Here is a 13,750-nt window from a genome sequence, read left to right as displayed (position 1 = left end):
ACTGGGGTAAAATAGCTGAACCCAAATGTCTGCGCTGCCGGGAGGAGGAGGAGGATGGAACCTTCTTCCATATACTGTGGGAATGCCCAGTAATCTGTCAATACTGGCAGCAATGCTGCGATGTACTGTCAAGGGTTCTGAACCAGACGATCCCCAGAGACTCCAAACTCTTGATACTAGGAGTGGGCAGCGAGATGGACCTGTCAAAATATGAGAAACTCTGCCTCATGACTACAACAGCAATATGCAAAAGAAACATAGCACGCCTATGGGGAGCAGCTGAACCGCCACAAGTGGAGCAGTGGATAACTGATGTAGAAATCTGCATCGCAATACAAAGGAGGGTCTATAGAGCCAGAGGCTGTCCTGAAAAAGCAGACAAGGTATGGCAGCGCTGGGAAGACACGATGTGAACTATTGTGCCTTTGACATCATAACATCATAGACTAAAGGGTGAGGACAATACCCATGAACACCCGCTAGCTTATCAAACCACATTACACTGTGTATCGAAGACTACATGAAAGCATACAGTATGTGTTCCATATGAGTGTTTTTCTCCATCCAACGTTACCTTTAACACTGTTATGAGTACTATTGTTGTTTAGACGCTGGCCCTAGAAGACCCAGCGGTTGTATGTTATAAAACCAATAAAATGTGTTATAAAAAAAAAAATTGTGTTGGAAAATAACACGTATAAACACAACTATATAACGCTAGATCAACTGATTGCAGTTGCGGGCTCTGCAATAAAATTCATGCACACTGCAAGCACATATGGCAAAGGTTATATGCACATTACATGCACATATGGTCCACCAACATTACATGTTTAAATGCTGCGTTGTGGTCAGAACACACATGGTACATGGAACATTGCATGATTTGGTACATATAGTGCAAACCTAATTGTAAAGCAACTGAGCACTCTACCACAGAGGGGCGCAACAATAAGATTTACAAATACAGTTACAATTTGGATAGAATATTAAGGGTACGGTTGAAATGATTTGGTCAGCGGGGATACAGAGGGTTGCAGGCGGTGATACAGGTTAGGGATGCAAAGGCTGACCCAGTTGGGGTTAATGAGGTTCCACAGAAGTGCTCCTGTTGAGGTTAAGCTCCAGTGACTTTCCAATGGTTTGACCTTGCTAACTGCACTATTTAGTCACTGGGTGTGCATCAGTGAGACCCTCCATTGCTGTGTTCTGCTATAAGAGCGGGAACAGAGTGCCATTGTTATCCTCCATCGTGATTTTCTGCCCCCAAAAACCCCAATCTTGGTGCTTAGCTGGGCATTTCTGGCTGCACCGTATGTAAGAAACCCAGAGAAGGAAATACCAGGGTCAACATATTTTATTTTGCAAGCTAAGCATTTTATAAGCAATACACCCTATAAGTCATACAAATGTGGGCCGCGGGAATATGTAGACACCCACATATGGCACCTTACTATATGCAAAACAAAATACAATATATATTTCTGCTACCTATGTTTGGAGATCCTGTGTTATTTCCCTTCACCAATATTGCAGCATAGTGGTTATTCTGTGGTAGTTTGGCCCAAATATGTAGGTGTGTGTTTATTCTGATGTAACACTTGTGTAGGCCACAACAGTGCCCCTAGGCCAGCCAGGCGCAGGCAGCAGACAAGTGAAAGAACTCTGCCATCTAAAACCTGTGCAGATCCCCACACTCTATGCAAAACCACAGGTGTCCATTTAATGTCCCCCTTTTCACAGAGGTCTCATGGAACGCACAAGAAACTCGGCACACCATGGAGATTTTAGGCTTTTTATTTTCATAAGTCACATGGTTCAACAAAGAAATCAAAATCCGGAAATGAGAACATCTCAAGGATCACTAATAAAAGTCACTCACCCTGGAATGTCAGGTTCTCCAGTCCCAGGGTGGCAGCAGTCCAGTATGGGGTTTTCCCAGGTCCTGTTGCCAAGGCTCTCAAACAACCAATCTTCATGTTTGGTCTAGGTCCAGGTCCACTGTTTGTAACTCCTTGTGGACTTACTGTTGCACTTGCTCAAGCAGCATGTAGTATGGAAAGCCAGGAATCACTACCACCACTCTAGACCACAGGGCCATTCCTCAGCTCCAGTATTGGATGCCTTGCCCTCCACCGCTCTGAATTGACAACCACCTTCCTGTCCCTGTGTAGTTAATAAACCCACTGTCTGGTCCTGTCCAAGGCTGAACTTGCCACCAGAACCTTGCCGCTCTTACTGACTTTGGCTCCACTTTCTCCCGTTACACTTCCTCCCATGGTTTACCACCGTCTCCTAATACCACCTCCTCCAGCTGTCTACCATATCCTCTGGACTCATTCTCCCTCCTTAACCCCCAGCTGCCTCCACTCCTTCAAAATCTTCGTAACACTCTTTAAACTCCACCAACCGGCAAGTGGAACCTGCTTAAACAACCCAAACCAAGCCAGTGGGTTGAGGTGTATTTATACAATGTTGCCTTCTCTTCTTTGATGGTGCCCTGAGGGTCTGCACCTGGGAGGGGAAACTGAGTGAAGACAATGATTCATTGGATCCTTAAGGCAGCACTGTGACTGATCTGGGTGCAAGGGTTGGGAGCAACCCTAAATATGGCCAAGTGACCATCTTGGATTTTATGCTGGCTTCTGTGATCCTTCCTGGCGACTGCCTGTACTGAGTTGTGGACTATGCTGCCTTCCAAATAGGAGGATGGGATTGGCAACCCTTCGGGTAAGTGTTCTAGTCTACTAGAAGTCCCAGCCAAATCTGCTGCACTATCAGCCACAGTCCACAGCTGGCAGCAGTTCTACTCCCGCTATGCTGTTTCTGACCGCTCTGGTCCCCTGGCTCTCACTTCCTTTCTCCTGCTACTAGTCTCCACTGTTAGATCATACCTACTTACATCTCTGCATACGCCCTCCCCTTGTTATCAGGGATTCTTTTTTTTTTGTTCAACTATTGGAGAACTCGTAACCATTTTAGTTTATTCTTGTTGTCTTTCTTCCTTACTTCCCCTATGATAGCATCCCACTTCTTTGCCTACACCAACAATCCCTCTTCTGGCAATATGTCCAACCTTATTTATCCCCCTGACTGATTTTTCTCATACATTTAATGTGGCTCTAACACTGTAATGGTGTTGGCATCCTGCCTAGTGTTCCCTCTGCCTTGTCTCACTCTCAGTTCGATCGTCCCTGTTTTTCAACTTTTGAATATCATTAATGTTCCTTTTCTTGTCGTTTCCTTAACTTTGTCATCATATATCAACCTCCTGGTCTGGGTTCTTCCTTCTGCAATGACCTTGATATTCTCCTGTCAACTCTTCTGCCTTCTTCTGCTCTTTTATTTCTCTTGGGAGATTTTAATCTTCATCTTTCTTCCACCCATGTCGCTGTTCTGCTTCTGTCTATTCTTCATTCTTACTCATTTCTATGAATTCCAACCCCAAATTCCCATACATCTGGGTCTTCTCTTGATCCAATATATTTTTCTATTCCTACCTCTACCTCAGTCACAGCTCTTCCCATTTACTCTTCTGACCACTTTCTACTCTCTTCTTCTTATTCTCTTCTTCCTTCTCTCCCTCAATCATCTATTTTTTGCCGTTGTGATTTCCGACTCTTTGATCCTACTTCCTTTTCCTCTGCTGTTATCTCAACTCTTCCTTCTATTTCTGCTGACTCTGCCTCTTCAATTATGTCTGTTACTTTGTCTGATTCACTTGATCTACTCTATCCTTCTGTTGAGTTATTACCTTCTCACAGGCCCTCCAAGTCCTGTGTGTCCTCTTCCCTTCAGTCCTTTCGGTGCTCCCTTGGGAAGGCTGAGGACAGTAACCAACCTATATTCTTTATCTTCTCTCCTTTCTGCTAAACAACAATACTTTCATTCTCTTTTTGCTTCACTTGCTTCTCATACTTGTCATTTTCAAAATCTGAATCACATTCGTTCCCCCTCCTCCCTTGATCCCTCAGCCACTCTGCATCGGGCGTTGCTAATTATTTCACCCAAAAAATGTCTTTTATTGTACCTTCTCTATCCTTGCACAACTCTGATCCCTCGCTCCCTGCATATTGTACATTACAACCTCTTTTAGATGATATTTCTTCTGCCTTAGCCAGGGCTCATTCTACTTCTTCCCCAGATGACTCTCTTCCATCTTCCTTAATCCTACCGGTTTACTCATCACGTCTGCCCTATCTTACTGCCCTATTTAATACCCAACTTTCTAGTCCCCTTTCACTTTAAGCATGCTTCTCTACTTTCCATTCTGAAAAAACCTACCCCTGATTCTTCACTGCCCTCAAATTCTTGGCCAATATCTCTTCTTCCTTTTCTTTCTAAGCTTCTTGAGCGCATTGTTTATATCCAGGTTTCTTCCTTCATTAATGAACACTCTCTCTTACCTTCTTTTCAGTCTGATTTCAGGCCCGTCATTCTATGGAAACTGCACTTCTGTCTGGCACCAACTAAATACTTTTTTCTCGTTACTCTAAACTTTACTCCCTACTCGTTCTTCTTGATCTCACTGCCGCTTTTGACATGGTCAACCACACTATTCTTCTTTCCTCCCTTTCTAATTTGGGTTTCCGGGACTCAGTGCTGAATTGGTTTCTTTGCTACCTTGTAGGGCACACTTTCTGTTTCCTGGGCTGGTCACTCTTTTCTCACCCTTCCTCTTCTGCATGGTGTTCCTCAAGGCTCAGTTCTTGGTCATTCTTCTCTTTTCTCTCTGCACCTCTCTTGTTTCAATTATTTTATCTTTCAGTTTCTCCTGTCCTCTTTATGCAGATGATTCGCAAATCTTTTTATCTTTATCTTCTTTTACTGGTCTAGCCACTCTTCTCACTCTTCACACTGCTATCCATTCTTGGATGTCCTTTCACTATTTTTCCCTGAATTTCTTAAAAACAGAGGCTCTGTTTTTCCCTCCTTTCCTTTCCCAACTATTCCTCCTCCTCTCCCACCCACTTCTTTCTTTTCTTCCCTCCCCTCTTCTTATTTATCCCTCTGCCCGTAATCTTGGCATCATTCGTGACCCTTCATCATCCTTTTCTTGTCATGTCTCCTCTTTTTCTCACTCTTGCCGATATCAACTTTTCAATATTCAAAAAGCCTGTCGTTTTTTTACCTTTCCCGCCACTAAACTTCTCTTCATTCGTTTTTTCCTGCCTGTTTTACTGCTCTTCTCTTCTTCTTGGTCTCCCTGCATCACACCTTACTCCACTTCGTTCTGTTTACCAGTCTTCAATTTGGGTTATTTGTACCCTCTCCCCTCGTGATTCCATTTCCTCTGCTCTACACTGTTTGCGTTGGCTTTTTTTTGAAAATTGTTTACTTTTGAATTTTCTCTTTATTTAAGTGTTTTCAAGGGTTTTCCCCTCCTGATCTCTCCCCTCTTTAATCTCTTTCTCTCCTGCTCGTTCACTTCGTTCTGAATCGCTCTTTCTTCAAACTGTTCTTCATTCCCTGTGCACCCCTCACATGTTCGTTCCTTTGTTCTTCTTGCTCCTTTCTTTGCCTTCCATATCCTCTTTCTCTTTTCAAGTCCCATCTTAAAACCCATTTTCTTAGTCACAAAACCAACAGATCAATGAGTGTCTGTTCTTATGATTTGTACTGCTGGTTACTTTGTTCAGCGCTTAGACGTCAAGCACTATAGAAATGTAATAAAACACAAACATACAAATGAAATGTTGAATGAGTTAGACAATTAGTACAAGTTTCCCCTAAAATATATGTGATCATTGAGGAACACTGTTAAGGTAGAGTGGTTCCAAGCACCAGTCTCCCAATGTTCTGGGAGTCATGGATTTCAAAGACTGTTTGTGGGATCATGAGATTCAGCATGTGTCCTGCAAATTCTCAATTAGATGGTTCTAAAGTGCTAGTTGCACAGGAAATTGTCCCCATAGCAGCGGCACCTCTGCTTATTTGGGGGTGATTACCTTAAGTGGGGTGCCCACAACTTCAGTGCTGCATCTTTGGGCCCTGTGAGGGAGAGCTTTGTGATTCCTCACTTACTGAGCAGGGATGTGGGCATGGCCAATGCTCCGCTCATGTTACTGTCCTCTGCCAGGTACTTGGGATCGAGGCACGGTGAGCAGGGGATCTTCCCCCTACACACTTCAGGTCCAACATCCATTGATTGGGGTGGCACTCGGCACCTTGAACCACCTTCCTGCGTGCCCCCATACCCGGGCAGGGGACTTCCGCACACCTAAACAAATCTGGGAAAATGTACTTTTATGCCCACTTACCCAAAAGGACATAATTTGAACCAAACCATAGGAGCCTCATTTACATTAAGATCCTGCGGCTACTTGAGAGAGGGACTGAGGCTGAATATGTCTACACCTTCACCATAACCTGAATTGTCTGTAGGCTTAACTGAGCAGGGATCATGATTAAGAACCTATCTAAACAGTATCTAGTTTCAAATGTTTACTGTGTTCTCAGAGTCGTGTGGTTATTTATCTAAAGGTTTGCACAAAACAGTTATCCCTGAAACTGCTTTAGTGTCCATGGAGACCCCACTCTCTATGCTCACTTAGAAATATAGGCATTTGTTTGTGCAGCACAGTATGTTGAAATGGACACTAAAAGCGGACTGTGATCTTGGCGAGCAGGGGAAGCAGCCATGCGTGTTCTGGCAGCTTGCCCAAGGTGATGCTTGCTCCACGGAGGCGTAGTGAGCCGGGGCATTCCGTGATTGTAGAGGACAGTGCAAGGCTGCACAGTAACTAAACGTGCCGCTCTCGGGGACCAGCAAAATGATGTAAAGAGCAGCTCTATGACGATATTAAGAATAAACAGAAGATGTTATGTTGTTCACACTATGGCTGTCAAAGCACATACTGGAGGCAGAAGGTGACTGAGAAGAGACTGTGAGAGTGCTTTGATCCTCATGCTTCATGTAAAAAGAGAGAACAGGGAATAGGCTAAAAACAAAATAACTCTGCATACAAATACCCATGGCAGCTCCACAAGCTGGACACGTCTTCTTTACAACTAACAATAAGAGTGAGTGGGGGATCAAAAAGGGGTAGTCACATAAACAAGTAATCACCAAACTCGTTTTGCAGAAGCTCACATAGCTATTCCAGGAGACTGGGCCTGTGTCTATACTCACCGCACAATCTGATAGGAAAGTTTCAGAGGGAGTTTCAGACGAATCAGTAGGTGCACCTGGACCCCAAACCCTCAGAGTCTGTCTTGACTAAAGGCCTAAGCAGAAGAAAGCACCTGGAAGATAGCGGGGCAAGGGAGGGGATAAAGGAAGTGGCTGGGGAAAAACTAGTTAGCCCAAAAAGAAATAAAACCTTCAGAAACATAACTTCAACCACGCTTCTGAATCCTGAAGGACACACAAAGAGGACAGGAGGAAACGACATTCTCCTCCCTCCGATCTCCACCACTTATTTTCCACAGCGAAGAACAGCTCAGAGAAGGAGCTAGCCAGCCTCAGTGCATTTCGCAGTGGGATTCAATATGCATGCACAGCCCACAAGCGTTTGCGTAGGTCTCACAGTGCCTACTCCGAATGCAACATGTCAGTGTTGCCAATTCATTGGGCATCATCTCTCTCGGGTCACATGAAGCACCCTCATTGGACTGACACAGTTGCAACCCTGGCAGTGCCTCTGTTATTATTTTTCCAACAGTGATTATGAACTTTCATATGATTAGTGGCAAGTTGCCAGGAAAGACATTTGGGATCCCTTGGAAGTCGAAGTGAAAAGGAAATAGGACTATACCCTATATATGGGCCCCTTTCTGGTATGTTTTGCTACCAAACTGCCCTCCCTCTCCTCATGTTAGCTCCCGCTCCCTTTTTTCTCTGCTCCTTAACCTTATTCTTCCCCCTCTGATTGTAAAGTTCTCTGTTGCTTCCCAAAGCTAGATCCACACTCAATAAATACCCTAATAATAATAATAATAATAATGTTACAGAAGGCATTCTCAGAAGTCCAGTTGAAAATGCCACCCAAGTATTGTAATAGAATATTTAATTTGTTAAAATGCCACGACCATTTTTTATTACTGAAAACAATGTTATACCTTTTTCTTTTTTATTTTCATCTTTTGTAAACAATTTCGTTCAACACGACCCCTTGAAAGGAGGGGTCTACATCCAACAACAAACAATGCAAAAGCTGCTTTCAACGTTTATATCCCCCTCCCCTAGGTAAAAACACTCTCGCCTCCCAAACTAAATAATAGCAACAAAATAAAAAATGTTTTAAGAAGAAACCCAACCCTCCACCCCCTGGCAGCAAGCAGCCAATCTCCATGCACTAAAGGCTGGTTAAACAAAATGGGCAACTAAGAAAACGCTGCGCGCCAAGGAGAGCATACCCTAAGGGGCTTGTGCAGGATGTACTTGGGCTTCTGTGATGAGCAGGACAACTTTGTAAAAGAAATACAGTCACCAATACATTAATCACAAGAGCTTTACTACATGAGCAGACATGTACATAAGGTTTAACCAATGATTAGCTCTGGCGGGTTCAAAACACATGTACAGCCTGTTTTGACAAACAGCAAATTACATTAAGATGTAGGTAATCCTTTTGTGGAGGAAATCAGCAATTCATAGATTTGTTGAATACTTAGATTTTGATAACAGACAGAAGGATATAGGGAACTAACCCAGGAGTGTAATACATGGAAGACCAGAGTGCAACAGGAACACAAACTGTACTGCAGGGCTAGTGCAACTATCTCCTTATTGAACTGCCGGCGAGATGCTAATGTTTTGAGTGCAATTCTTCATCACCAGAAGAGGGCACTTTTGGGAGTCAGGTCTTTCGAACAATGTGCAGAAATGTACAGAGCATCCAGCGGCAGAGTTTTTGATACAGTTAACGTGGCAGGGTATTCCTCAATACAACCTGTGCAGATTTTAAGTCATCAGAATAGATTGTGGCGATTTCCAGCTGAGATTATGAGTACTTGACTATTGATTAATCAATACTATTAAAAACTCCAACTTAAAGTCTTAAAGTTTAATGGTGGATATTTGTATGTTTGATGGGTGGAAGAAAGTCTGCACAAATATGTTCCTCAAAGTCTTGTTGCTTAGTGACATATTTAACCAATACTACATCATAAATCAATATCCTCCTGATAGTGCACTATTCTACAGTTGTTAAATTATAACCAAAACTAATGGAAAAAAAGAAACATTGTTAATATGATTATGGCGTTAGACTATATGTACGTAGATGACATAGAGCCTCATTACGAGTCCGGCGGTAACCGCGGCAGTAAAACTGCCTGGTTACCGCCGGACTCGTATTACCATTCCGCCTCCGTGACTCCCGGAAATACCAGGGCCTTATGACCCTGGTGTCCTGGGAATCCCGGAGGCGGAATGGTGTAAATCCCCATTCCCATCGAGTCGCATTGGACTCAATGGGAATGGGGAAGTGGAAACACCGGCACCATCTCGTGATGGTGCCGGTGTTTCCACGTCCGCCTGCAGGCGGGAGGTATTCAACCCGCCAGGTCAGACCTGGCGGGAAGATCACCTTCCGCCTGCAGGACTCGGGATCGGGCAGTCCGGAATTAACAGTGGCGGCGGGATTACCGCCACTGTTAATTCCGGACCGCCCAACCTGTAATGAGGCCCATAGTGTTTACTGACTCAATACTGATCTTCCATAACATTTAATGTCAATCATTAAAATCCATGGCCATGACTATGAATCTCAAATTGTTAAATCTGTTGACACCCCATCATATTAATCCTTTGATTATTTGACTTTTCTGACATACCAGTGGGCCCTTACCATTGCGTACCTTAAGCATTTTAGTTGATCTCAATATTGTGCTCGTAAATTTGCTTCAGATCCCATTCACAGTTAGCACCTTGTTTGGGGCAACGGGATTGTTCCCATTTTCAAAAGTACCGAAAGGGAAGAGGACCATCAAGCACATGGATTTCCCTCAGCATCACTAAAATGCTTGTCGGCCAATGCCCCAAATATGAACATCTTTGTGGCAAGCTTATGAAGGAGTTCATAAGGTCTTGCGTGTCCACAGCAGTAAGTTTCTGCCAACTCTGGTGCCCATCGAGGGGGGTGGAAGCATTTGCACAAGATCCAACAAGAAACTAGGTGAGGTGGGCATGCATGTGAAGTAGAATGAACAATTAGATTTCCTCTTAATGAGAAAGAATCACAGATTCAGGAGAAGAAAGCATTATTATTGTACCTGGTTTTAAATCATTAGAACTTGACGCAGCCTGTTCGCATCTGTGGTCTTCCAGGTCCCTCTTTGATTCATTCCTGTTCAGTCCAACAGCTTCAGCCCTTTGTTCCAAACTGGGCACGTCATGCCTAATAAATAACAGAAAAGAAACTGTATCACAACTATGAGAAGCCAAAGCCAAAGTGTGGCTCAAATCCCAATTATCCACAATTCTATGTAAAGGGGGCATGCACATATTGAAGCGGGAATCAAGTATTGTTGAAAAATACACCAAGTCAATCATTTTTCTATTAAATGTTATCAATCTGGAACTTTCCAAGAGTTTTACCAGTAGATGTAAAAAGGCATCTTCCGCCTGCCTACTACTAGAGTAGCTAGGGCTTGCAGAGGTTTATGTGTAATCCATGGCAGAATCCAAGAGATTGGAATACACTTGAATACCACTAAGATCTGTAATAGAGCTGAACTCAAAGTTCCACAGAATCGTAAAATCAATTTTCGTTTTACAGGAATGAAATGAATATGCATGAGAACAAGTCACATGTGATTTGCTTTAATTCGAAATTAAATGCATATTTCCTTTGTCATTCTGAAAACCACTGGATGTCAGTCTTTAGCAAGTCCACACATTTGGCCATAAAGTAAAACATCTCCACCAATAGATGTGACATGCAGCATAAGTTCTCTCTACTTTCCTGATGTTATCCAAACTTTCTGTCTTGTTATCAGTGTAAATTTGCTGATACTAAATTCTTTAAAAAAAATTTGCTCCGAGGACTATACACTCTTATGAACAAACACTGAAGGGTTTCTACATTCTTACATTGAAATAAATACTTTTTAGATGTGTACTTCGACAGTGCTTTCCTTGTGGCATGTTTACTTTTTTCTTTTCCGGTAGAGAGAGAGAGAGAGAAAGAGAGAGAGATAGTGAGTCAGTGAGTGAGTGTGTTCGTATCAGGTGCAAGGTGGTTTTCAAGCATTTTAAACCCACCATAACTTTGCTGATATATTTTCATCCATACATAGGAAAAACAAGGATTCTATTGTTAACCTTTGAGACGGAGGACGGATCAGCACGGCGTTTGACATTCCTATATAAGGGCCCGTGCCCCCCAGGGCTGCAGAGTTTTGTGCAAATCTGTGTTAAGGTTAAAAAAATGTAAAGGTTAAAAAAAACTGTGCGTTTTTCACTTTTCCATTTATTTTCCCACAGGGAAAATGTCCAATTTCTGCTCATGTGCACAGCCCAAACTGCCAGATGGATTTACACCACATAACAAACAAACCAGGCACGAAGTGCTCGAAGGAACGCCTTCTTGTTGTGTCATGAATCCATCCAGTCGTTTTTTTTAAAAATGTGGCGCAGAGCATGGTGCCCTGGATGAAACATGTCTGGGGATACTTGTGGTCTTGTGCAGAAGGAATGCATCCTTGCAGTTCGGGCTTCACGGACCCTTTGTGGATGGGACCAACCCTGATTTGCATATGGTCTTTCCACTTTTGTAATGACTTGGCAGGCTAACAACGATGGTCTGGAGGGTTGCCCAGAGCAATGCCAGAGGTTAAGATGTATTCTAAACCTCCCAGCCAGCACGTCTTTTGTTTTGCTATTGTCACCCCGATTGGGACGGGTATTTCCAGACGGGGGTCCCGTGCCTGCTGGGCCTAGAGAACCAAGCTACTCCTCACTGATGACGCTGAAACATGTCTGGGGATGCTGGTGGTCTCGTGCAGAAGGGATGTGACCTAGCAGTTCGGGCTGGACTGGCCCTCTGGGGATAGGACCAGGCCTGATTTGCATATGGTCTTTCCCCTTTTTTAATGGCTTGGCAGGTGAAGAACCATATATGATATGATATATGTCATTTATAACGCGCCTGTACACAAGTGTTTCTAGGCATGACTAGTCTGGATGCCCAGGGCAATGCCAGAGGTTAAAAATGATTCTAAACCTTCCAACCATCATCTCTTGTTTTGCCAAAATGTTAGTCATATATTTCATGAAGCATTGCTGTTGCAAAGCTCTTTGAATAAACATGGGAAAGTGATCTAAAATAATGTAAAGGGTGGTTTGAGGGCAGGGGGCATGTAGGCAGGGCGAGGAAGGATGGTTGGTGAAGGTTTGGGGCTTGGGGATAATGTCATTTTTTAAAATATTTGTATTTTCCGGAGATCGAGAAGCAGTGTGAACGGCAAAATGAAATGTTCCCTTCATTGATAGTTTGTGACATTCCTCCCAGGGCGTTCACTTACAGCACTTTGAGGCCATACGAATGGGATAAAGGCGCTATGCAAATGACATTACATTATATTGGGATGATGTACTTCCCATAAAAGAATTTGTGAGAGACGATTATATTTTCTTTATCTCAAGAGGGGAGTGTAAAATGACAGGAAAGACATGCTTCTTGATCAGAAGTCAATTTTCATTAATCCGCAGATTGGTGTCTTTGTTCATTTCACCTTTGGCGGGATGCAGGAGTGAAGCTGCCTCTGGCTCCAGAGTGTCTGGGGTAGGCAGGAAGTGAGGGAGGTGCCCGAAACCCCCTGTGCTTAGTCTCCTAGGAGACCCAAATGCACTCTGTGGTGATTGGCTGGCTGACTGTCCGCAAAGGACAGCCACCCTGCTGGGTGAGCGACAGCTAGGCTGGAATGAATGGGAGAGAACTGAATAAAAGGCGAGTCCTTTGGCTTGGAAGGCAGAGTCAACCACTGGACGAAGGAACCGAAGAAGAGCTTGAAGAGGAGGCCTGATGCAACTCCTGGACCGCTGGTTTGCTTGGTGAAGCCCTGCTGCAGAGCCGAAACGCCAAATTCGCATCAACAGAGAAGCCCCTGCAAGGACGACTTCTCCCATTGAGTTGGTGGGACCTATCAACTCCAAAGTAAGCCACCTGGACATTCATCTCGGAGCTGGTTGAATTTTCCACAGAGTTGCTGCTGTAAACCGTGTAGCCAGGGAGAGGAACACCAGATTGTGTGCGTTGCTTTTAAGCTGGCCTACAGCTTTTAGAAGATCCTCCAGACTCCCAAGAAGCAGGACTGACCAAGCCTGAGCACAACAGAGTGTGGGTCCCCAGAAGGAAGGAAAGCCCACCTCAACAGCCAGTAGCCGCTATTTGTGGTAGCCGCGAGAAGCTGAAACGCGAACAAGCCACTGAAAGTGAAGTTTGCCGGTTGCAAGTTTTGACCATCCCAGTGCAGTGCAGGAGTACCCAGACGTCCTCCCTCTTGTCCCCACGACTCAGGCCCAGGAACAGTGAGATCTGCAGAGCTGCATAGGAACAGAAGTCATCAGCTGCATCTTTTCTTCATTGCGAAGGTACTGTAAAACAAGTCTAGAGAACTTACCTCTTACTGTGTAAGTGTTTGTAACTTCTGCAACTCACAAGTCTAATCAGCTTGTGGTCCTACATTTGATTCTTCTTTTTTATCTAATACTCCTAAGAACTTGTGCAAAGACTTTTCCATTTACTTGCCAGAAGTATTTCATCCTATACAAAGACTTTCTGCCAACTGACTTTGGCTTAGC

General features: G+C 43.9%; 1 protein-coding gene across 9 annotated transcripts in view; it reads right to left on the bottom strand.

Annotated features, from left to right (window-relative positions):
• The window catches only part of LOC138583059 (uncharacterized), a 433,873-nt gene that overhangs the window by 235,876 nt on the left and 184,247 nt on the right, over nt 1-13,750 (bottom strand). For all 9 annotated transcript variants that reach the window (XM_069654971.1, XM_069654972.1, XM_069654966.1 and 6 more), the window contains one exon: nt 10,219-10,343. In XM_069654971.1, coding sequence (XP_069511072.1) covers nt 10,219-10,343 — 125 coding nt within the window. The remainder of the gene's footprint in view (nt 1-10,218; nt 10,344-13,750) is intronic.

Source organism: Ambystoma mexicanum, chromosome 3q (genome assembly GCF_040938575.1).
Source record: "Ambystoma mexicanum isolate Mex_15411 chromosome 3q, UKY_AmexF1_1, whole genome shotgun sequence".
Classification (NCBI taxonomy): domain Eukaryota; kingdom Metazoa; phylum Chordata; class Amphibia; order Caudata; family Ambystomatidae; genus Ambystoma; species Ambystoma mexicanum.
Note: the sequence above shows the minus strand (reverse complement) of the source record. Positions and strands in the feature narration are given on the sequence as shown.